This window comes from Eulemur rufifrons, chromosome 1 (genome assembly GCF_041146395.1).
Source record: "Eulemur rufifrons isolate Redbay chromosome 1, OSU_ERuf_1, whole genome shotgun sequence".
NCBI classification, from domain to species: Eukaryota; Metazoa; Chordata; class Mammalia; order Primates; family Lemuridae; genus Eulemur; species Eulemur rufifrons.
In genome coordinates this window covers 8936998-8963970 of record NC_090983.1, presented here as the reverse complement: position 1 = coordinate 8963970, position 26973 = coordinate 8936998, and the positions used below count along the sequence as shown (strand labels likewise).

Below are 26973 nucleotides of genomic sequence, written 5' to 3'. Positions count from 1 at the left end.
CATGCATCAAAAAAATAGCTCAGAAAATTTACTAACTCATCATTAGCAGTCACTTCACAACATCTGTAAGCATGAAATAAAAGCACCAAGCCACAACCTCCTCGTAGTTCTATCATGTTTTAAAATTCACAATTACATCTGGGAGGCTGAGGTGGGAGGATCGCTCAAAGTCAGGAGTTTGGGACCAGCCTGAATAAGAGCGAGACCCCGTCTCTACTAACAATAGAAAGAAATGACCTTGACAGCTAAAAATATATACAGAAAAAAATTTGCCAGGCATGGTGGTACATGCCTGTAGTCCCAGATACTAGGGAGGCTGAGGCAGGAGGATTGGTTAAGCCCAGGAGTTTGAGGTTGCTGTGAGCTAGGCTGATGCCACGGCACTCTAGCCCGAGCAACAGAGTGAGACTCTGTCTCAAAAAGAAAAAAAAAAAAAAAAATCACAATTATAATAATCATAGATTCAGTAAAAAATCAGCAGCATTAGGAGGACAACTGAGATAAGAAGAGGAGACAACTCTATGCTTACCAAAGCTGGAACAACACTCTTGACAGGAAACCCTCCCAATGTCTCCTCATTTCCCATGACCAATAACTGACACATTTCAATAACTGCCTGAAGCTGCTGGCTTTCATCACTGGCTTGTAGTCCTTGCAGTAGTTGCTGGGCTTTAGAACCTTCAGAGAAAAAAGAAATCATTATTTTTAAACATTTAAGAAAATTATTACTAGGTATAAGGAGTGACTCTAAATGATAACTGGCTGATGATCTTCCTTGGATCCCAGTTAAAGGCCAGGTCTATACTAGGGTCAAGACATGCTGCCGACATATTCAGGGCAGAATTAAATTAGTTGGATCAGCTCCGCATTAACTTGATCTCACAGTTACTTCTGTTTGGTCTTTTTAATTGAGAGAAATTGACTGGTTTTTAAAAGCAAAACCAAAAAATTATATCCACAACACTAATATGAACTGAAAGCTTTAACATATGTTTTTAAGGAAATACACAAAGTGAGCAAAAGCTTTCTGTAATAACAAAAACTTGTTAAACTATGATGCCCAGACTTCAAAGAAATGTTATATACCTCTAAATACCCGCACCAGAGTAAATGGAATTCGGTTAACAGCGAAAGGGCAAAGAAATAAAAACAAACAGAACAATGTGCCTAACAAAATAGGTTCAAAGAATTAAGTATTCTGTAACAACAGCAAAACTATTAGGCCCTTATATCTGCTCTCATTTCATGCGCAAATGCTGGCTATTGGAGCATTTCTACTTTTAAGACTCAATTCCGTTATCCAAATATCTGAAATACAGTAAGGCTGTTACACAAACAACTGAAATACACTAAGACTCAACTACCACAGAAAAGTAAGTTATTGTTAAGCAGAACAAGACACTCAAAAATAAAGTCTATAAAAGTGTTTCATTTTTATGAACGCCTCCCTATTGGAAACCATGATTAACTCAATTAATGCTTACCAAACTTATACTTGATGTTACTTCCAATCCCTTTTTCTTCTTACATATTGTCAAGTTAGGGACTCTTTGTGTATTGGATTTTTCCATTCTCATATCACTAAGTATTGAAATGCACAGAAATGGGATATATGTTTGGAAACTGTCAATGAATGTGGAATATACATAAAACCTGAAGTTTTTTATTTCTATTAAGCTTCACTGATATTCCTGGGGGCAGAAAGCTCTCACCAGGGCACATGGTGACCCATGGAAGACTTCTCTAATATTTAAGACTGTGACTAATGCATTCCATAACTATAGCTGCTTACCTAACTTGCACCATAATTAAAAGTTCCTCCAAAAATGTACTGCAAAAAAGTCAAGTTTAGATACACACCATTTTAAAAAGTTTAAACTAAATAATATCAATAATATAGGTTTACCATTTTTGTGCTGAAATAACGTGGAAGAAAAAAAATTTAATGAAAAGTAGTGAAAGCAAAAGAATCCTCAGTTGCTTCTAACTTCACTTTAAAGGGATAAAACAGTTATCAAGTATGTCCTAATAGCATAACCACCTAAAACAGGAAAAACTGACACTTATATCACTGGATAGAAATTTTATAAACATTGATCCACATTTGGTTGTGGATATGGAACTCTCCAATAAGAAGGGCCAACCGTATTTATTGAAAAAAATCCACATATACATGGACCGTGATGTTCGAAGGTCAACTGCATATTTAAAAAACGGGCCTTTTGTCACAATGATTTTTATTTTTATTTTTTAAGAGACAGGGTCTCATTTTTTTACCCAGGCTAGAGTACAGTAGCTCAAGCATAGCTCGCCACAGCCTCAAACTCATGGGCTCAGTGATCCTCCTGCCTCAGCCTCCTGAGTAGCTACGACTATCTATACATACACATGCCACTATACCCAATTAATTTTCAAAATTTTTTGAGGAGACAGAGTCTCACTATGTTGCCAGGTTGGTCTTGAACTCTTGGCCTAAGCACTTCTCCCTCCTCAGCCTTCCAAACTTCTAGGATTACAGGCATGAGCCACCCCACCTGCTACAAAGATTATTAAAAAGATATGTCCTTAGTAGTAAAGACCTAATTAAATTAACTGTGTTTCATTACAGGCATCTTTAAGTAAAGATGGAATTATTTTTACTAGGAGTATATGACACTGAATACAATTACTACTAGTAGAGTTTCGTGCCACCGCTTTGATTTTTGTCAAGGTAGCAGCTATTTTACCCACCACTTCTTTTGCACTATCAGTTCAGACATCAAAGAGTGGAAAAGAAATAATCTTCATAACTATTATTATTAGTTTTGACATTACAGATTTCATGTAAAGGTCTCAGGAACCATCCTAAGAGTCCACAGACCACACTCTGAGAGACATTATTGTAGATCAGGGATTAGCAGGCAAATATTTTCTGTCAAGGGCCAGATAATAATTATTTTGGGTTTTCCAAGCCACATGGTCTCTACCGCAACTACTCAACTCTGCTACTGTAGCTGGAAAGCAGCCATAAACAGTAAGATTTATAAGAACAAATGAATGTGGTTATATTCCAATAAAACTTTATATAGACACTGAAATTTTACCTCCATTCACTTTTCATATGTCACAAAACAATACTCTTTAAAGATCGTTTCAACCATTTAAAAATGGAAAAGTTATTTTTAATTCATAGGCTGTACAAAAATTAGCAGGGGCCCAGGTGTTGTGGTTCACACCTGTAATCCCAGCACTTTGGAAGACTAAGGCAGGAGGATCACTTGAGCCTAGGGATTCTATAGACCAGTCTGGGAAACACAGTGAGACCCTGGCGCTACAAAAAATTAAAAATTTAGCAGGGCATGGTGGCACACACCTGTAGTCCAAGCTACTCAGGAGGCTAAAGCAGGAGGATCATTTGAGCCCAAGAGTTTAAGGTTGCAGTGAGCTATGATGACACTACTGCATTTAAGCCCAGGAGACCCAGTGAGATCCTGTCTCAAATAAACAAACAAATAAAACGAAACAAGCAGGAGGCTGGATTTGACTCTTGGGGCAGTCATTTTCTGGCTCTTTTTTTTTTTTTTTTTTTTTTTTGAGACAGAGTGTCGCTTTGTTGCCCAGGCTAGAGTGAGTGCCGTGGCGTCAGCCTAGCTCACAGCAACCTCAAACACCTGGGCTTAAGCAATCCTACTGCCTCAGCCTCCCGAGTAGCTGGGACAACAGGCATGCGCCACCATGCCCGGCTAATTTTTTTTTTTTCTATATATATTTTAGTTGGCCAGATAATTTCTTTCTATTTTTAGTAGAGACGAGGTCTCGCTCATTGCTCAGGCTGGTCTCGAACTCCTGACCTTGAGCGATCCACCCGCCTCGGCCTCCCAGAGTGCTAGGATTACAGGCGTGAGCCACCGCGCCCGGCCTCTGGCTCTTGATATGAAAGAGAAAGAGAAACTCACCGCATAATAGGGAATCACAGGAGTCTAATGTGCTGGATTGAAATAGCCCCATCAGACATTTGCTGAGTTCTGGGACTGTGAAAAAAGCTAGAGGCTAAGAAGTTTTGTTAAGACGGAATAAAATCTCCTGCAGTCTCATAGTGCTTAGAAAGCAAAGTTCTAATAGAGAGAGAAGGCTTGCCTCAAACACACACAGCCAGCAACCAACCTCCGAAGACATCTGTCATATTTTGAAGTTGCTTCATTATTTAAGTCTGAGGAGACACAGATTTGCAAAGGACTCAGTCAAAATCCTGGGAGGGCCACAACAAGAAAACAGGGTTCCGCCAAAGGTAAATCAGTCATACCAAAATTGCAACTCTGGTCAAAACAAGCTGAAGTCCTCACTGGAGTTAAAGTGATCAGCTCTGGAACCTTTCCTTTATGTTTAATAAAGAAAAAAAGGAAACCATCACTAGCAGAAAATATCATCTGAACCACTCAGTTCTTTTACACAAAATGTCCAGCATATAATCTAATAATTACTAGATCTTATGAAGAGGCCGGAATATGGGACTGAGCATGAAGAGGCAAAAAAAGACATTAAAAGCAGACCAACACTTCTAGAATTAAAAGACAACTATCTTATAAGTATGATTAGTGTATTAAAAATATAAGCAAAGATGGACAAAATTATTAAGAATATACAGAATTTCAACAAAGAACTGGCATCTACAAAAAAAAAAAAAAAGAAAGAACTATCCAGAACTGAAAAACATATCTGAAATTAAGAACTCGTTGATGATTTTAATAAAAGATTGAAGAAGACAGCAGCAAAAAGAACCAGTAAATTCAAAAACTGGTCAATAGGAAGTTTTCAAACTGCAGAATGAGAAAAAAATTCTGAAAACAAAACCAAAAATAAAACAGAGCCAGAAAGACATGCTGGATGCAGACCAAATTTTGAACATGTACAATCTTGATACTCCCCAAAGAGAGAGTATTTGAAAAGATAATAAGAACAATACTTTATAAAATAATGGCCAAAAATTTCCCAAAAATCAGGAAAGATATCAATTCACATATTCGAAGTCCAGTGAAGCCCAAGCAATTATGTGTCAAGGAAAACATCATCTCAGCCCAATACAGTCAAATTATTTTTTAAAATGTTTATTAATAAAGCATTTCTTTTTTAAAGCCAGAGTAAAAAAGAAATTGCCTTGAAAGGGCAATAGTAAACTTTTGGCCCGGCGCAGTGGCTCACACCTGTAATCCTAGCACTCTGGGAGGCCGAAGTGGGAGGATCGCTCGAGGTCAGGAGTTCAAGACCAGCCTCAGCAAGAGCAAGACTCTGTCTCCACTAAAAATAGAAAGAAATGATCTGGACAGCTAAAATTATATATATAGAAAAAAATTAGCCAGGCATGGTGGCGCACGCCTACAGTCCCAGCTACTCAGGAGGCTGAGGCAGAAGGATTGCTTAAGCCCAGGAGTTTGAGGTTGCTGTGAGCTTGACACCACGGCACTCTAGCCCAGACAACAGAGCGAGACTCTGTCTCAAAAAAAATAAACAAATAAAATAAAGGCAAGATGTTGGTGTGGATGTGGTGAAAAAGGAACGTTTATACACTTTTCATGGGAATGTAAACTAGTACAACCCCTCCAGAAAGCAGTATGGAAAGTCCTCAAAGAACTAAAGGTAGACCTACATTCAATCCAGCAATCCCACTACTAGGTATATACCTAAAGGAAAAGAAGTCATTTTATACAAAATACACCTGGATCCAAATGTTTATCGCAGCACAATTCACAATTGCAAAGATATGGAACCAAACTAAGTGCCCAATAACTGATGAGTGCATAAAGAAAATGTGGCATATATATACCATGGTATACCAATTGGCCATAAAAAGAAACAAAACAATGTCTTTTGCAGCAGCTTAGATAGAATAAACCGGAGACCACTACCCTAAATGAACTATCTCAGTAAGGAATAAACAAATAACCACATACTCTCACTTGTAAGTGAGAGCTAAATGAGGAACGTATATGGCCATTAAGTGGTGTAATGGACACTGAAAACTAAGAAGGGGAAAGGGATAAAAATCTACCTTTTGGGTACAATGTACACTACTCTGGTGAAGGGTACTCTGAAAGCCCTGACCAGCATGAAACAATTCATCCATGTAACAAAAAATACTTGCACCCTGTAAATTTTTTGAAATTGAAAAAAAAAAAAGAGGCAAATCAAGAATTTCTCAAACAGAAGCAGAGAGACATCATTACTGTTAATCCTGTATTGCATGGAAAAAAAGTTCTTCGGCCTAAAGGGAAACAATCCTTCACAGAAGAAAGAAACTGCAAGAAGAAATTAAGAGTAGTGAAAGGGTAGATAGGTGGGCAAACAGAAGTTCTAAAACAAGAATAATGTCTTATTGAGTTTATAATACAAGTGTAAGTAAAACAAATTAAAACAAGAGTATAGGCCAGGCGCAGTGGCTCACACCTACAATCCTAGTACTTTGGGAGGCCAAGGCAGGAGGATCTCTTGAGCCCAGGAGTTTGAGACCAGTCTCAGCAACATAGTGAGACCCCATCTCTACAAAAAACAGAAAAAATTAGCTGATATGCACCTGTAGTCCCAGATACTCGGGAGGAGTTTGAGGCTGTAGTGAGCTACGATGATGATACCACTGTACTCTCTAGCCTAGGCAACAGATTGAGAATGTATCTCAAAAAAACAAACAAAAAAACCCCCAAAACAACAACAGCAACAACAACAACAAAAAACCAAAAAAACCCACCAGCAACATAGAGGATGGCAGAAGGTAAAAAGAGTTAATAAACTGTTTTAAGGTTCTTGCACTTTCTGAAATTATTAAGTATTAAATCAAGGCAGGCTATCATAAACCAACAATGTGCATTATCATCTCTACAGCTACCACCAAAAGAAACATATGAAGTACAGAAGACATACAGTTGAAAAGTTAATAGAAGAGAAACAATTAATTATAAAGAATGCTTGATTAATCCAAAACTACAAGTTTCCAATTCTTATCTGTCAGTTTTGTTAAAAAAACAACACTATTCTGTTGTTACATATGACTGGTAGAAATGCAAAATGTTACAACCCCAAAAAGAGGGAAATTTACAACATCTACCAAAATATTGTATGCATTTACAACTTTTTATACACCAAACCTACTTCTAGAAATCTATCCTGAAGATAATGTAGGAAATAATATGAAAGCTGTATTTCGCTGTAGCACTTAGCAATAACAAAATAGTGAAAATAACCCAAATGTCCAACAATACGGAACTGGCTAAATAAACTATGTATAACCACACAATACAGTAGTATGGTAGCTTTATAAAAAGCAGTAGCATTTATATATATGTAATAGCTATAAAGAGTGAACACCAAAATACAGTGTTAAAAGCAAAGCTAAATGTATAAAGTTTGCTACTCTTATCTAAGAAAGGCAGTTCATAGTATGAATTTGTTTTTGTTTTTTAAGTAAGTAAACAGGAGGACAAGTCATAAAATTTTAAAAGGTTATTTATGTGAGAGGAGGAAATTGAAAAGAGAAAGCAAAAGAAGGTTTAGGCTTTTCTGAGTACACCTTGTTTGTAGATTTGACATTTAGAACCATGTAAATATCATATAATTATAAAAACAAAATTCAATTTCAAAAAGCAATCCCCAAAAGTAAAATGCAAAATGAAACAAATAAATCAAACCAACTTGGTAGCATGGAGAGAAGAATTATTTCAAAAGACTTTAAAACACAAAAATTTGGTCACAAAGTTAGAAATATTCCAAGAACCAAAAAATATGTCAAATTTTTAACTTTCTCAATAACATTTTCGATAACTTGGAATACTACACTGTGGGATAAAGCAAATGAATCACTAAGTTATTGCTGTTGCCAACTAAGATTTTTGGCATAGGAGAAAAAAACATATTAATAATATCAATGAAGTTAAATAAAAACCCAGAAACTGTAAATATGAATTAATATCAGTATCAACTTTAAAAAATAGGATGAAAGACAATTATTTCCTAAGTTAGTCCATTAAAACAGCCTTATAATAATGACTGACCCAGTAGCAATGAATGTGCCCAGACTGTGGGTGTCTAAATACCACATCATATAAAAGAAACAGGCTCTCTGGACAAATGTACAATTTCAGGTATGGAAGGAAAAAAGTAAGTAAACTGAGTCTGGCACATGTTTTCATATCAGAAAGCAAGTAGGCTATCAATAACTACTAAGATCACATCAAAAATAAAGAAGCCAACCTCAAAAAGATCCCATTATCCAATTGTGGGACAATTTAAACATAAATAAAAATCAATGAAATGTCTAAAACACATGTCTGAACCCACTGCTTGTAATATTTAAAAACAAACAAAAAAAACAAAACAAAACACTGGCATCTTTGGAAGCTATAAACATCATTTTTTTGAAAACTGTTAAATAAAGAGGAAAAATAATTTTTCCTATATTAACTATTCTCCAGGGTAACAAAGTAGAAGATAAGGGAAAGATATTCTTTATATATTTCTACTAAATTACTTTTTACTTCTTGTAAGAGTGAGTATTAGACCTAAAGTACTACCATTTTGTATTAATAATACCTGCTACCAAGGAAGGCATTGAGTTTCAACAGCTTGTTAAGAGACAATCAGATATTATGTACTGCCTAATATAAGAACACACTACTGCTTCTGAATAGTCTTTCTTCATGAAGGAATGAAAAGAATCAAACTCAAATCTGAAAGAGCCTCTAGATATAACTACCAGCTTATAAGAAATACACTTATGACATCTAAGACAACAGAAATTTGACACTGGATAGCTATTATTAAGGAATTGCTGGTTTATTTTTTAAGTGTGATAATAGTAATCTGTGTGTGTTTAAAGGGGCATTATCTTGAGCTACCTGATGAAATGTTTATAGATAAAATTACAGTCATACATTGCTGAATGACAGAATACACTATGAGTAATGCAATGTTAAGAGATTTTGCTGTTGTGTCAATGTCATAGCATGTACTTAGACAAATGTAGATAGTATAGCCTATTATATAGCTAGGCTAGATGGTAGAGCCATAGCCTACAAATCTGTACAGCATGTTACTGTACTGAATAGGCTATTTTAATGCAATGCTAAGTATCTAAACATAGAAAAAGTACAGTAAAAAAGACAGTATAAAAGATGGAAAAAGAAAAAGGATATGCCTGTGTAGGGCACTTACCAAGAATGGTGTTTAGAGGATCAGTTGCTTGGAGTGAATCAGTGGTAAGTGAATGTGAAGGCCTAGGCCATTACCGTACGCTACTGTAGACTTACAGATACTGTATATTTAGGTACACTAAATTTATATAAAAATTTTTTTTCTCCAGTAATAAATTAAAATCAGCTTACTTTAACAATTTTACTTTACAAACTTTTTAACTTTTTGACTGTTTTGTAATAATACTTAGCTTGAAACAAAGTCATTATACAGCAGTACAAAAATATTTTCATTTGTTAAATCCTTACTCTTTTACTTATTAAACTGCTTTGTAAAAAACTAAGACACAAATGCACACATTAACCTAGGCCTAACACAGGGTCAGGATCGTCAGGATCATCAATATTACTGTCTTCCATATTCACATCTTGTGCCACTGGAAGGGGTACTTACAAGCATGCAGCTAACATCTCCCATGACAACAATGCCTTCTCCTAGAATATCTCCTGAAGGACCTGCTTATGGCTGTTTTACAGTTAACTTTCCCCCCCAATAAGGAGAGGGAGTACACTTTAAACCATAAAAGCATAGTAAACCTATAGACCAGTAACACATTTATTATCAAGTACTTTGTACTGTATATATCATTACTGCCAGGAATTTTTCAGCTCCACTATAATCTTATGGGACTAACATTGTATATGTGGTCTGTCAATGAACAAAATGTCGTTATGTAGAATATGACTATATATAATGTGTTGGATTCATTTTAAACTAATATGGGAGGAAGGATGTGGGTGAGAGAAAAGATAAAGATTGAATACAAAGTAGGCACTGGTAAAGCTGGGTTTTGGGCATGAAGAGGTGTAGCTTTTTTCCTACTCTGGTTCTATTCTATGGTTTATATTAATTTAATGTGAAAATGTCAACCCTAAATATGGAGTTGAGATGTTTTAATGTCAATACTCTTAGGTATCCCTGCACTAACTTTTCTTCCAAGTCATCTTTCCAGAAATATATGAAATGGTAAAATAAATAAAATCAAATTTCTAAAAAAAAAAAAAAAAAAAAAACACTTAAGAAACATATTAATTGACTGCAATATATAGATCATTTTGATCCCAATTCAAAGAAACAAATTTTAAAAATGGATTTACAAAAAGGACAGGAGCATTTGAACTTTGAACAGATATTTTACAATAGTAAATACTGACTCTTAAGATAACCACGATATTATCTTAGAATTTTAAAGTATGGACATTTATTTTTATAGCTATAAATTCAAATGTACAGAGATGAAATGATGCCTAGGATTGGCTTAAAAATAATCCTGGGAGTGGGAAGAATGGTTGAGGATATAAATGAAGCAACAGTTGCTGTGGGAACTGATAACTAATGATGGGTTCATGGGGGTTATTAGACTACTAAAGTCTCAACTTTTGCCTGTGTTTGATCTTTTCCATAATGAAGATTAAGTCATTCCTCTTCTCTCTAAATTCTAAAATGGTTCTTGTTTACCCTTAGACTAAAACCCACACTTTCTAGCCTGCCAAGGTCCTCCATAATTTGGCAAAAGCCTACAATTGATTCCATGTTCTATAACTTTCCCTTCAGTTTTTCCACAGGCCTTTCTTGCTGTCTGTTTCTTAAATTTGCCAAGTTCATTTCCACCTCTGATGGTTCTTCACATGCTCTTTTCCTCAGGCCTGTCCATGGCTAGCTTCCTCACTTCACTCAGGTCTCTGCAAAATCACCATATCTCAGAGGTTTCTAACCAGCTTATCTACATCACTCCACCAACCAACCTACATCCTTACTCTGCTTTATTTTCCTTCATTGCACTGACAACACCTGCAATTTTATATAATAATTGTCTTGTTTGTTACCAGCGTCCCTCTCTAGCATGGAAGCTTCGTGTGAGAAATAACTCTGCTTATCTTGCTTATGAGTTAGTACAATATCAGCACCTAGAAATGACACTAAATAAATATCTACATTCAAGAGTTCATGAGAATGTTTTGGCAGGCAGGGTATGTTATACGAGAGGAGTCAGGGCAGCAAAAGCATAACAAAAACAAAACTTCCAGCTGCTTCTTGAATTTCCTTGTCAATCACTAAGGCTAGAAATGAGAAAAAAACCTCAAGTACATATGTGAGCACCCATACACATGTTGCGTTACTTTAAAAAAAACACTTGAAACATTTGATGGTAAATTAAATAAGCACACATTAGTAAGGTCAGAGCCAATAGGCTTTAATAACACTTTATAAATTTTGAAATTAAGACTGAAATCTACAAATAACCTACTGATTCTATGGAAACATGAAATTATAAAAAAATGTTTAAATGTAAATTTTGTATAAGGAAGATAATATTCTATGACACAAAGAATTTAACTGAACCAGGTGCAGTGGCTCATGCCTGTAATCTCAGCACTCCGGGAGGCGAAGGCAGGAGGATTGCTTGAGCTCAGGAGTTCGAAACCAGCCTGAGCAAGAGCGGGAGACCCCCGTCTCTACTAAAAATAGAAAAAATTATCCAGGCATGGTGACATACGCCTGTAGTCCCAGCTACACAGGAGGCTGAAGCAGGAGGCCAGCTTGAGCCCAGGAGTTTGAGGTTGCTTGGTACTGTAGCCCAGGGCAACAGAGCAAGACTCTGTCTCAAAAAAAAAAAAAAGAATTTAACTCAATTTGTAATTATATGAAAGTTATGCTTAGTTACAAATTGAGACTTCAAGAGTCACTCACTATTGTGTCGAACATGTGTGGTAAAATCTCTTGGGTTGTGATAATTAATTTGACAATGAGTCTAGTGACTGGTAATTCTGCTTAGAAAATTTTTCCTCTCAACCTCACATTAAAATTTACTGTCTTATGAGTCAAAAGGCTCAAGATTCAAATCTATGCAAAACTTGCAATCAGATGCTATAATTATCAATGTAATCATCTGAGATTCTTTACTCTTCCATACTTCAAACACAACAAAAAGTCAATCTTGCTATAAAATCTGGATGGTTTTCTAATGATTCCAATTCAGTAATCAAAAATAAAAGCAAAGAAAATCTCACAGTTGCTGTATTTAAGGCATGAAAGTATACAAAGCCCTATTTTTAAAAGTAAGCTAAAGTTCGTAAAAACTTCCTAATAGGTACATCAATAGGTAAACAGAAAAACTGGCAGTTAACTAATTATCGAAGGGTTTTAAAGAAGGAAATATTTTGAAGTATTCACTTACTAGCTCCGCTTCCAATTGTTCTATGGAAAAGTTGTGACATCCGAGGACCAAGAGGACCAAACAGGTGAGGAGGAAGACCCCTGGCCTCTAACAGAGCTAAAGAGAAAAGAAGGGCAGGGGGAAGAGTTGAGTTGATTTAATGCAACTGATCCTATCTAATAATTTCAAGTAACTGATTCATCTCAATTAATTGACTTAGCCAATCTTACTTTCCATTCTGAACTTTGAGAAGCTACATTAAATTTTCAAGACCACCCTAATACATTAATGTAATTAATATGAATTAAAACATACAAGTGCTAGCTTAGCTCCAAGTATGGTTTTATGGAGAAATAATAAAATCAGTGCCAGAAGGAACTATGTAACTAGTCCAAGAAAAGCTCAAGGTAAATATATATACTTTGAAGAAATTATATGTTAAGTACCTTTGTCCTGTTTTCCCTCTGACATTATTTTCCAATTAGATATTGGTCATGAGACCCTCTAAAAACATTATGAAAACAGTATATTTTTATCGGGTTAGTAACATTGTTTTTATCATTAACAGTATTTTTATCAGTTCCAAAAAGTGAGAAAAACTGTGTGTTCATAAGAGTCCCAGGCAAAAGAGACAGTGCTAAGTTCCCTCAGGAACTAAAAAACAATCTGAAACTGACTTATAAATATTACTCATAAGCCTCACACTGGGGATCTATTATAAATCAATCATCTGAGATAAAAATATATGCCCATCCATTTGTAAAGAGTGTATGCATAATATTAATATAAGGCTACTTTTTATAAAAAGCATTTACAACATTGAAAAATCTGGACTTTATGTATACACTATACATTCATTTTAAAAGAAGTGATCAAAAAGACAAAAGAACATGGCTAAAAAACACCTTACTAGATGCATTCATAATGGTATCAGGCACTGGAAAACAATATATTAAGCTATCCCCTTTTCAAGATGTTTCTTAATTTATTACTAAAATCGGCTACACATCTAACCAAAATAAAGAAAATTTTTAGAACAAAGCTATGTAAGTCTCTGTCTAGTTAAACAATAAAAAATGAAGAGGAAGATAATTCATCTTCTAATCCTAAATCATCAAATCACCACTAAGAAAAAGAAGCTTTTCTCAAGGTACAGGCAACTGTTAGATTATGCTCAAATGAATTTATCTGAATCTCCATAAAGAATGCAGGAACAGGAAGCCCATGGTAATTATTTCTCATTTCTCACAGGCTCAATAACTGTCTTTACCTTGTAATCGTCCCATCTCGGAATCATCTGATTCACTCTCCCCAGAGGTGGTCATGCCAACAGCCCCTGCAACAGAACTAGAGGCTGGGGGTGGGGGTGGGGAATAGAAGGTAAGGGTTAGGAGAGGAGTACTTAAACTCATTGTGTCTGGCTTATCTTAAGAAAGAAAAATCAAAGCGTTGTGGACAATAAACAAAGGCAATTAAACCTATCTTCCTACTGCATAATTAGCTATTCCAGACTTCATCCTGTAGCTTTTAGAAACAACAGTGTAGCTCAACTATTTTAGTATTAAGCATAAAAATACAACCTTTGCATTTCATTCATACATGGCTTTTGACAAATTTCTTAACCCTCTGAAAGTGCTCTCAAAGTCTTGTCCTGGCCGGGCGCAGTGGCTCATGCCTGTAATCCTAGCACTCTGGGAGGCCGAGGGGGGCGGATCGTTTGAGCTCAGGAGTTCGAGACCAGCCTGAGCAAGAGCGAGACCCCACCTCTACTAAAAATAGAAAGAAATTATATGGACAGCTAAAAATATATATAGAAAAAATTAGCCGGGCATGGTGGCGCATGCCTGTAGTCCCAGCTACTCGGGAGGCTGAGACAGGAGGATCGCTTGAGCTCGGGAGTCTGAGGTTGCTGTGAGCTAGGCTGACGCCACGGCACTCACTCTAGCCTGGGCAACAGAGTGAGACTCTGTCTCAAAAAAAAAAAAAAAAAAAAACAAAGTCTTGTCCTGAACTCCTCTACTGAAGGTCAATGAAGACAATACTGCTAAAACCACTGTGATATATTAATATAATAGATGGCCAATTAGTCACAAAAATAATTAAAAGCTAAATTGACAATTGGGGGAAATGTTCTACGTAGAGGTGTGCCTTCTAAGTCTGCTTTACTCCTGGACTTTGGACTTGATACAATCATTATCTGGTTTCTCTAATTCCAAGAGTGTGAAAAGATGTTATAACTAACAGATGACTGCAAAACATTGCTCTGAAGTAAGAAAGGGTAATAAAATGTAAAAACTAGTGTAGAATAAAGAGTCAAGACTCAGGACACTACTATACTACCCAAAAATGCTACCCCGACCAAAAAACAGTCTAAGCTAATAGAGGTAGATTCTATTATGAATCTGACCAGGAAGTGAAAATATATTCCCCTGCAAGACTAGCACTTTACTTCGCCTCTAAGTGTCTACTAAGCTCTAAAGGATTTTTTCCCCCTCACACAGATGATAGATCTACATATGACCACATCATCCACAATACCTTAACCTCTGTGTACGCCACAGATAATGGCAGAATGAAAGCCAGGAAGAATACTTTTGTCATTACTGTTTGAAGAGGCATGTGAATAACATGTAAATTTAAAGAGCTTCTCTGAAGAAAGAGATGCCAATACACAAGCCATGAACTCAGTATTTTCGTAATACCTTTCATCACATACTATTTTCTATGACTTCATTGGGATTTTTGGAAAATTTCTCTTAGAAAAATTTATGGTTTGGAACAGGGTCAGTAAACTATGGCCCAAAGGACAAATCCAGTCCACCACATGGTTTTGTAAATAAAATTTTATCAGAGCACAGCTGTACTCATTCATTTACATATTGTCTGTGGCTGCTTCAATGCCACAACCACAGAATTGAGTACTTAAAAACAGAAACCATATAAAGCACAAGACATTTACTCTCTGGCCTTTTACAAAAAATGTTCGCAACTACCATCTCCAAGGTTTATAGCTACAGATTAACCAGAAATGTTAATGTTAAAGGGTATCAAGGTTTAGCCAAATCTGCTCTTCTGGTGAAGAAAAATGAAATGAAACAATAGCTGTACTTTATAATGCTATTTATAGGTAGCATTTATTAAATGTTTACAATATGCAGACATTGTCTATATGTTTCCTTATAACTGTATGAATAGGTATTATGAGCTTCATCATGCACCTGAGGAAACAGAAGCTTTGTGACTTTGACCATACTTGCCCAAAGTCAGATAGCTAATAATGGATCAGAGATTTGAACCCAAGCAGTCTGACTTCACGGAGTATATCCTTAAGAACCATACAACTCAAACATATTCTTCAACAGTAATTTTTTATTTGAGTTGTTTCTTCCCATTATGCAGAAACTCTGTTAACAAATACTGTTGCTAGGTATAATTATGACTGGGTTTGTTAACATGGCTCTTAAAATTCCATCTATGTGGAAAGCAAATACAAAATTTTAACAAATAAAATAACTGGTTTTGTTTGTTCATTCGTTCTTTCTTTTTTTTGAGACAGAGTCTTGCTCTTCTGCCTGGACTAGAATGTCGTGGTGTCAGACTAGCTCACAGCAACCTCAAACTCCTGGGCTCAACTGATCCTCCTGCTTCTGACTCTCAAGTAGCTGGGACTACAGGTGCATGCCATCAAGTCCAGCTAATTTTTTGTATTTTTAGTTGCCTGGCTAATTATTTTTCTATTTTTTTTTTTTTTTAGTAGAGACGAGGTCTCGCTCTTCCTCAGGCTGGTCTAGAACTCCTGACCTCAAGAGAGCCTCCCACTTCGGCCTCCTAGAGTGCTAGGATTATAGGCGTCAGCCACTGAGCCCAGCCAATAATTGGTTTTTTTTTTTTTAAAAGCACACTCTGGAGCACACACATTAACAAACACCAAAACCTCATTTGTTAAGGTAATGCTGGTTTTTTGAGTTTATTTATCAGAGGATCTATATGATTTTACTTTAAAATGTTCTACAGATCTAAAACCATTAAAGGTTTCTATATTACTTCTTAAGCATATTATTCTAATAACTTTTGTAATGAATATCTCAAATTGCACTGCCACAAAGGTATTAATTAAGCAAGACATAAAACTAGTAAAAGCACACAATTAAAAGAGCTGCCAAGGTTCTATTACAGTGGAGTCCTGATCTTTAGGGAACCACAGAACCATTACAAGAAGGGACAGATACTGTCTAATTTTTAATGGGAGTGGGATGCTGGTTTTGACAGAAATCACTTTACAAGCTGTAAATAAAAGGATGCTTTTGCCAACCCTTTGATGGCAAGTGTTAAGCATTTGTCCACTGTATTCCTTTTAAGTATTTTCCCAAAATTAGATGACCCAAACTGGCCTAGTCTTTAGGCTAATTTAAGAGTGGAGAGGAAGCTGTTTTATAAAGCCATGCAGATAAGAAAATGTAATAAAAATCAATGGTAGTCAACTGCAAAGTTCTTCAGTCAAGTCTTCAAAGCTCCTTGGGGACATGTACCAGATTTGTCCCCAGAATCAAATACAAAAACATGACTATTAAATATCAAGAGACAAAATTCAATGCAAGATTTTCAGCAGTGTCAATCTTTCTTTTTTTTCAATCAGATTTTTCCCTGTTTAGTTTTAGTATATCTTCATAATGCCATGTAATACAGCTTACAATATACACTTAAGTGAAAATAATGGAGAAAATGTTGTTTAAATCAGAACACAAAAATTTTATTATGGAGTACCAAGTTTTTGTACTTTAACTGATGTAACCTCTTACCCAGAAAGCAAAGATAAAATATTAGAAAGCTCCAGAGAAAAGCTTGTTAAAAGAGAAAAATATTAGAAAGCTCAGAGTTAGATTTTACTTGCCAGGAAATGCTAACAGTTTACTAGATGCGTAAGTACAGGAAACAATATGAAGATGATTATTATTTATTTTTTTGGAGTGTCACAAAAACTTTGTAGTAAGGCCAGAAGAATGGCTGTTAGTAAGTAATTATACATTAATATGAGCCCCAGAATCAGGTAATATGGTAGTAGTATAATTTGCAGTGGAATTAAACAAAAGTTTACAAGACTGAGTTACTTTCCTTTTACCACCTAATCCTGATCATTTATTGTGAAATTACAAATTTTCTCAATGAAAATGTAGGTGGCCAGAACATAGCCTATTTTTCCTCACCATTTTATTGTTTTGCAAGTATAAGGAGGACCACTTGATTCCTTGTTTTAGTATCTCTGATATGTATAGGAGTTCATCAACATCACAAAGGGCTGCACAGCTCCGATTAAGTCCAAAACTAAAAACGCATAGAAGTCTGACTCTTGGGACAATTAAACAAACACAACTTTCAACTTCAAAGGCTAGCATTTCTCATATGAAGAGCTAAGTGGTTGGGCTTAAGGAGAATTTAAGGCTCCATATTATATTATACTATAGAGTAATCCAGCAGGGACATCATCATCAAGAAACTTTTCTAAGTGTCAACAACGCTGACAAAGTCAGGGTGATAAAGCAAGTCTGCCTCAAGATGGACCAAAGCTTTAATATCTACATATGAAAAAATAAATTTATTTCAATGATTACACTGAAATAGGTCTTTAAAAATAAATTAAATAATAAATTACTGAAAAAGTAAATAAACAATGAAGGGATCAATTCAACATAATGAAAGGTAGAAGCTGTAGAAGCACTTTCTGAGAATGGATACTTGCTAAAAAGTGCTCTCTGTCCACGAACCTATACTCCACACGAATCTGGAGGTGTGCATTTTTTTTTTTTTTTTTGAGACAGAGTGGCGCTTTGTTGCCCAGGCTAGAGTGAGTGCTGTGGCGTCAGCCTAGCTCACAGCAACCTCGAACTCCTGGGCTCAAGCAATCCTCCTGCCTCAGCCTCCCAAGTAGCTGGGACTACAGGCATGCGCCACCATGCCCGGCTAATTTTATATATATATATATATATTTGGTTGTGCAGCTAATTTCTTTCTATTTTTTTAGTAGATATGGGGTCCGGCTCTTGCTCAGGCTGGTCTCGAACTCCTGAGCTCAAACGATCTGCCTGCCTCAGCCTCCCAGAGAGCTAGGATTACAGGTGTGAGCCACCACGCCCAGCCTGGAGGTTTGTATTTTTAAGTTCCCACTTTTAGACATAGAGAAACTAACGTACATTATACTAAAGAACTTAATGTAAAGCTGCTAATTCCCTTCTTTTGTAAGGCACCAGAGGAACTTCTATAATCCACAAGAGATCTATTCTCTAAAATGTAATAAAGCCAGTGCTCCTCTAATACCAGTGAACTTATACCTTTTATCACCAGTTACAAGGGACAAACTTGGAAAACACCTATCACACAGTGATTTCAAATATGACTGACAATTTAACAACTCATCTGCCAATTCAAAAATGAAAAAAACCATAAATGACAATGAAACGCATGAAGCATTTAAGAACACTAAGCCTAATCCCTGCACACTTTTATCTTCTTAGGTAAATGGATCAAGGAACAAAACTTTGTACCCCACCCCCTCATCCTGGCCTTCAATTATATATGAATTAAACAAACTCTTGTAACCACAGGGAAACAGAATGACACAGCTGTTAGAAATGTACACTTGATTTCTATGACCTGGATTTCAGAAGTCACACATCCCAGCTTGTAACCCCAGGCAAGCATAACCAATATAGGTCACAGTTTTTCATCATTTATAAAACGGCTATAACAGCACTTACACCTCAGCAGGTTTTTAAAATATTAAATGAGAATATATGTAAAGCACTTAATACTGTGTCTACAGCAGAGCACACACTCTACAGTAATTATAATAGCTAACAATTTGTAATGAGTCTAACTTTAACACATTCAGCAGCTCCGTTTCAGTCATCCATTTGGGAATTGCCCCACTTCCATACTCAGGTTTGACATAAACATTCAAAGAGTGGGAAGGATAGGCTGTGTCATGAACAGTTGCAATGAGCTGCGTGTAAAATGGACTTTTCAAATATCTATCATTTAACCCTTCAGTGAACAATTCTAGGAAAAAGATATGGGAAAAAAACTCCTCTCCCACCAGAAGAGATGCTGTAACTCGACCATGTAATTGATCATACAAAACTGAGAAAGAATAGTGGTAAAAAATGAGAAGCTGAACAGGATGAGAAGACAACACTAATGGGTAAGCCAAACCTTCCTAACAAACCGTGACCTATGATCACAGGCATTAAAGAAAACTCACAGGCATTAAAGAAAACTAACACGCATTCTAATATTAAACAACAGTACATGAAATACTTTGTTCAAAAGTAAGTACATGTTTACATCTACACCTGTGTTATTGTTTTGATTTAAGAGACTCATACCCACAAGCAAGTAATGATGAACTGGAACATTTCTGTATCTGTTGGTAGTATGTCAGTGAGAAATATCAATGGCAGACCACATTTAAAAACTCATTAGCCACAATTAACAGTTGAAGGATTAGCCTTGCTTTGGCATTGGTAATGGATACATATTTAAAGCTCAAGGGAGGAAAAAGCCTTAATTTTTTCTACTCCAATACATTAAGAAGAATAAAAATAAATCCATGAAAATATAAACACTATTCTTATAGTTGCATAGTTTCAAACTAAATTATTATTTTAGGGGTTGCAAAATTCTAAATTAAAATTTATGTATGTGTGAGGCAATTTAAACCACATTCTTACATTTTTATTATGAATTTAAATTCTTTCAAATAATCAATGGGCATATATAAGTACTAGTCAATATATAAAAATCTTAAACAGAAAGGAGTTTACTCCCTACTAAAAGTCTTCTGAATATAATTAGTACAAATTGGATTGGACGATTTAAAAACAGCAATGATAAACCCAGCTAATCAAAATGCCAAATCTGTAAAGTAAAACAAAACAGAACAAAAGTTTATTTGACAATAATATTTAGTTTATTTTTGTCCCCTCCCTTCTCTCTAAATAAATCTGTAAAAGATAGAAATGTATTTTAGGGCTAAGTGTCAATCTACCTGCAGCTCCTTGAGGAGTTTCATCTGTCCGTGCAGCTGAAGAATTTACTGTCTCCTGGTTGCTTTCAGGGTCTGCCATTTTCTCCTGTCGACGAGCTTCAGCTGCTCCTCTTTTGCCCAGGCCAGAGCCCCGACGACTACAACAGAAAAATGTCATCATAGGCAGCATTACCAGTGAACCAGGAGCAATGTATAGACAACACAAAGCTCAAATTCATGGAGCACAAAGCCAGTTTCTTCTTTTTAAATAAAAATTGTTGCAGATAATCATTATGCGTAACAACCAAGACTTTGTATATTTAAAATTCTTCCAAGTTATACTGTATTTACAATGCAAGCTTTTGTGTAACTAGGAGATGTTGTCATCCTTAGAGACAGAAATGATTTTTAAACACTTGCAAATAAATGGAAAAGTGACTCCTGCAGAGAAAATTCAATTCATTTAAAATAGAGGACCACTTCCAGGGTAAATAGTGGATCAATATACACAGGCTTGCAGACTAACACTGACAATGGGAGGAGGAGCGGGGAAGAAAAGAAGAAGGGGGAAAAATTCCCATCCCCTGTGCTCCAGATTGCCTAAATCATCCAAAAATGACTATGCTAATATGGACAATAACTACATTCGTTAAAATAAAAAATTATGAATTTAATGTTATAAATAAATACAGATGGTCTTTGGGAAGATGCTTGTTTAGGACAGAGGCAAGGAATAATGTATATGGAAAAAAGAATGATCACATTTCTCGTGGAGCAAATTAATTTAGACAATGACTTTTTCTATTTTGATAATCAGTACACAAACTGGATAGAAACAAAAGAAACCTCCCAAAATTATTACAATTTGTTAGTATTTAAACAGAAGCTCTCCAAATTTCCTTAGGAAATGCAGAAACCTACTACGAAAGACATGTTTTAGAATAAAGTCACACTGCAATGACATGAGATGTCACCTAGTAAACAGGAGCAGGCATAATTGACATGTAACCGAAGGCTCTGACTTCTCTGAGAGCACTAGGAGAGTTTATTCTCTTCATTAGTGAAAAAGCCTCCCCAAACAGGGATTTGCTTAGCTAATCCTTCCTTCACAAGGAAGAAGCTCATTCCAACCCATTTTACCAAGCTACAAATTCCTGAGATTCAAATTCATTCATATAACATCTAATTTGTGCCAGCACACTGGGCTGATCACATTGGATACACAGGGTTACTAGTGCCCTAAAGGAATGTTAGTCTAAAGACAGCCTCAGTAGGTTAGCAAGGCATAGTTTTAAGCAGAATCTCAACTAATTCAGAAAAAGTCTGTGAAAGAGTATTTCAGGCAGGTGGTTGGACGGCTTGTGCACAGCATGATCACATATACCCTATGTATTAATAACTTCACATGTACTAATTAAGTGGTCACGAGTAGATGGAAAAAAGGTGGCAAAGGCCAGGAAGACAATTGTTAACGCTTATTTACCTGACTTCACATGTAGCTTAAAATTAATTTTCAAACACAGTGAATTCAGTTTATATCTCAGACTATAAACCTTTAGTGAATAAGACTCAAAATTTGTCCCAAAATAGGACAAAAACTCTGGAAAACTAAGAAATTTTTTCAGAGATTCTCATAAAAGTTTTGCTAAGAAACCTCAAAAGCAAACAGGTATGCTAATTCCAGATATTTAAAATAATCCCAAGAAACAAGTGGAGAAGTAGGGACTTAAAGTAGCAAGGGTACATGTACACTTCTTCTGACTTCTAGGCAAGAAATCATATTGTTTATTTATGTTACTATTCTACCACCACCAAGAGAAATCAAAATAGATTACCTTAGACAACCAAAAAAAGTGCTAAAACCTTTCTATTAACATGAGTTACAGTAGGGAAAAGGCAAACTAAAATCACTGCCCCATCACACATTTTTAATGCATTTAGTAGAGAGAACAAACTACAGTCATGAACCGCATAATGATATTTCTGTCAATGAAGGGCCATGGCATACACAGCAGTGGTCCTATAAGACTATAGCTTACTCTACCTTTTTTATGATTACATATGTTTAGATACGCAAATACTTGCCATTGTGTTACAGTTGCCTACAGTATTCAGTACAGTAACATACTGTATAGGTTTGTAGCCTAGAAGCAATAGGCTATACCACCTAGTTTAGCTGTGTAGTAGGCTAGACCATCTATTTTGTGTAAGTGCACTCTATAATATCCACATAATGGCCAAATTGCCTAACGTCATGTTTGTCAGAACATGTCCCCCTCATTAAGCTATGCATGACTGTACATATAAAAGAGATAGAACTCATATCTGGCTATTGAATAAAGAGCAGAACAAGGGCATTTAACCAACTGACCAACCCTAAAAATCTAACAGGAAATTGCAGGGAAAAGATTTTTACCTTTAGTAAGATTCTCAATCAGTTAATAAAGGTATATGAAATAATGGACTATATCACATCAAAAGTAGTTGATGTTTGAAAATGAGATCCACATCAACTGGGAGAAAATAGGAACTGGAAATATGAGAGAACACACACAATACCTATTTTTTTTTTTTTTTTTTGAGGGAAAGGTGTAGTACAAAATAAAAATTAAGGACATTTTCCCTCTCATCCACTAAACTAAATAACTGGTGCCAACACTTTTGTAAACTAATTAGGCAATATTACAGCCATTAAAGCAGGCTTCTCTTTTGAGTCATTAATCACTCTACTGGAAAATTTAACTGATTTTTAAAAACAACCCAAATATGTATAAACATGCTCATTGGAGATTTATTTTGCAGAGTGAACTCCAAAAACAACAAACTACTGGCAACAACTGTGAAAATAGTGTAGGAACAGAGGAGAAAGTAGAAGATAGAAATGGCATCAAAAAATAGCATGATTAAAACTTAGTAAAAACATGTAAATAAATGCTGGGGAAGAATTCACAAAGATAATACAACTTATGTTACAATAAATACTCATGAGTCCAGTAAAAAATTATTTTATTACACTAATTAAAAAAAAAAACACTAAGAGTTAAGGATTAAAAATTGAAAACATCTAAGCAACAGAAGATAAACGAACTCACTATAGAGTGAAAATACTCAAATTACCTGGTACTAGCACAGGAGCCCGTGGTCTTTTGGCGTGTGCTCCGCCTCAAACTGGGGAGCTCAGCAGGTGGGGACTCACTGCGTTTCTTGGTAGATTTTCTTAAACCTATATGTGGGAAATGTTAAAGTAAAATTTTATAAAGAGAAGTTATGAATTAAAAATTACAAAATTCTTTGAGGTCATCATCTTATTCAAAAGAGCATAGAATCTTTTCATGGCCTCTCCAGCCATATGATAGGTTTACTTTCATAGCTTATTCGTAATGGAAAAGCGAATGGCATTTGACACTCCATTTCAGGACCAGTCTCCTCACTGTGGTCCAACCTTGATCAAGCTATCCCATACCATGCGTGATAGTCCCACCTCTCCCAAACCATCTTCTTTCAAATTTTGTGTGTGTTCTCCTCCACACCTTTCTCCACTAACTAAAGCCAAGAGATTTTTTCATATATTCTATATACTTCAAAAATTTACTAAATTTCATTAAATATACTAAATTTATTACACTGTTCTGACACTGTCCCATTTCAGTTAGTGCATCAGGTTTGTCAATAAGCTTATGAGAGAACAAAATGGGTTATACCACTTACCAGCAAGGAACATACACTGGAACTGAAGATTATTGGACTGCCCAATTTATAGAATACCAGGTAATTAGGGGGGAACATCAATCAAGCACACTTTACATGTTATTCTTGAAGCAAACTAGTGCCTTTGGCAGGGCTAACAGACTGTCAGAAGATATAGGAATTACGTTTTTTTTTTTTTTTTTTTTTTTTTTGAGACAGAGTCTCACTCTGTTGCCCAGGCTAGAGTGAGTGTCATGGCGTCAGCCTAGCTCACAGCAACCTCAAACTCCTGGGCTCAAGCGATCCTCCTGTCTCAGCCTCCCGAGTAGCTGGGACTACAGGCATGCACCACCATGCCCGGCTAATTTTTTCTATATATATATTCTTTTTAGCTGTCCATATAATTTCTTTCTATTTTTAGTAGAGATGGGGTCTCGCTCTTGCTCAGGCTGGTCTCGAACTCCTGAGCTCAAACAATCCGCCCACCTCGGCCTCCCAGAGTGCTAGGATTACAGGCATGAGCCACCACGCCCGGCCAGGAATTACGTTTATTATTTTATAAATGAGAAAGTCATGAGAGCATCCATCCTCCCTTTCCCAACCCTGACAATGTTATCATATATGATGACATCCTAAGCAATGAGCTCTATCTAAACAAAGACCTCCAATAGTGAAAGGTCTCCAAAGTCAACAATCTTATTTCCATGAGAACTATAGCACTATCTTAACTTCTTCAGAGAATAATTAATTATACAATTAATTGGTCCTGGTCACTTGCTTTTTTTCCCAAGAAGTTTTAATTTTTGACTATTTCATTGCTTTAAAGGGGAAAGTTAAATCCTTTACTCCTTTGATTTTGTTAAAAGCACCAGTAAAGAGTCTGGGAGAGGAGTGGTAAAAAGGATTCAAGACATCTTAATCATTTAGATTCTTAATTTAAAACTTCATTCAACTTGAGATGGTCTTTATAGCATACATAATGAAAGCTGCTAAGTGAAAATCCAGTTATTCAAGAATCTTTGAAAACAAAAGACAAGCTGTAAAGACAAAATTTATGTTCCAACAGGCACTATCATTTAGACATCTAAACCACACCTTCAGGGACTTTTTTCAAAAAAAATTTTTATGAAATTATCTGGACACCTGAAATTGACTTAAAAGATTCAAAGAATAAAACATCAATTAGGGAAAGAAGATTGACTTAACATTTGCTCACATTACAATTTCATTTTTAGGTTTATTTCTACATAGCATATTGTCAGAATTACTTGATATGATCATATGCCTGATATGCTATATTACCCGATCTTTGCCTGGGTATATACCCTGGTCACCTGAGAGACAGAAATGATATGAAGATAGATCAATGGAGCCAGCTTAATACGTTAATATGTCATAGCTAATTAGTATCACCATTTTGTAATATTTAAAAAATTAAGAAATAATTTAAGTATTTCAGAAAATATTAAATTACACTTGTCTATGTGGATTGTGTGGCTAAGTTAAAGTAGACTAAAAAAACGTACAGTTTAGAGAGAAGAAAAAAAAAAACCAAGGGCAGATTACATTAAAACACTCCCCGGGGGGGCGGGAAGCCATGTTTCACTTATAACAAAGTACCCTTGTATTACTGTCACTAATATTACTTAGTTTTTAGTTCATGTGATACTAAAATACCTTTATACGTACATTATACAGTAATGGATATCAGTACAAATTTTCACATCTGTTTAGTGACATTCAAAATAAAATATTCAAATTAAAGTATTGTGGGCTACTGCTGATTTAATATCATAGTATGTTTTTGTAACCAAACTTTATATTTTTACTATTCATGCCCTAAAATAGACTTCAGTGTTTAACTTTCTTTTAAACTCTATTCAACTATGATTTACATGTGATAAAATGTACTCATTTTAAGTGCATGGGTCAATGAGTTTGACAAAATGTATTCACCCATGTAACCAGAATAACAATCAAGACACAGAACATTTCTATCACTCTGAAAAGGTCCTCCATGTCCTTTGCAGTTAATCCCCTCTCCCTCATTTAAGGCCCTGAACCACTGATCTACTTTCTGCTGCATTTTTGCCTATTTTAGAATTTCATATAAATAGAATCATATAGTGTTTTGAAGATAAATTCATTTTGTTACACATACTAGTACTCCATTCCTTTTTACTGCTGAGTGGTATTCCTGTGCATGTATGTGACACAATCTGCTTATCTATTTTTGGTGTTAAACTTTAAGAGGACCACACTAAGTTGCAGAGAAGTAGAGAAGAGAAGAACCAAAACAACAGAGTGGATAGAAAAATACTTATAACTGATGTTGCAATCATATCATAATGTAAAATGACTATTAGGAGAATTGTCATAACTCCATCTAGTCTGACAAACTAGGAAAAATAACCTTAAACATTTTGTGATCTGAAAGAATTTCATGTAAATGTGATGTGATGGATAGCGCTCTCTAGTGGACAGAGGTATCTATTTGCAAAATAACTTGAACCCAGGATGGGAGACAAAACTAGCTTTTATATACATCTCTGCTCCAAAAACTAGAACTGGGGAACACCTCACATGTGGTGAAAATTGCCAATTGGTAATGTTTCAGCATTTTTAAATAACCCAAGTCAAACTTTGGAAGGACTAAATGAATTCATTTGATGATTAATTCTTTTAAAGTCTAAACATTTGCAGAAGATCAGAAATGGCAGACGTTCTTGGACAAAGAAAAGTTCAAGTGAAGCAGCTTGGTAGATCATGTTCTGGAAGATAAAGATAGCTTAACTTGCTTTTGGCCATTTAGCAAACTGACTATGCTAGAACATACTATCTTCACAATTTCTGACGACTTGAATTTTTCAAAAGCAACTTTCAGATATAAAGT

General features: G+C 35.6%; 1 protein-coding gene across 27 annotated transcripts in view; it reads right to left on the bottom strand.

Moving 5' to 3' along the window:
* TRIP12 (thyroid hormone receptor interactor 12) overlaps nt 1-26973 on the bottom strand; it is a 152754-nt gene that overhangs the window by 52803 nt on the left and 72978 nt on the right. For 25 of the 27 annotated variants that reach the window (XM_069472832.1, XM_069472186.1, XM_069473068.1 and 22 more), the window contains 5 exons: nt 23511-23616; nt 20415-20551; nt 13644-13727; nt 12395-12490; nt 530-678 (listed from right to left, as the gene is read on the bottom strand). In XM_069472832.1, the coding sequence (XP_069328933.1) occupies nt 530-678; nt 12395-12490; nt 13644-13727; nt 20415-20551; nt 23511-23616 (572 nt within the window). The remainder of the gene's footprint in view (nt 1-529; nt 679-12394; nt 12491-13643; nt 13728-20414; nt 20552-23510; nt 23617-26973) is intronic. The other 2 variants (XM_069474163.1, XM_069474230.1) reach the window with 2 other exon arrangements.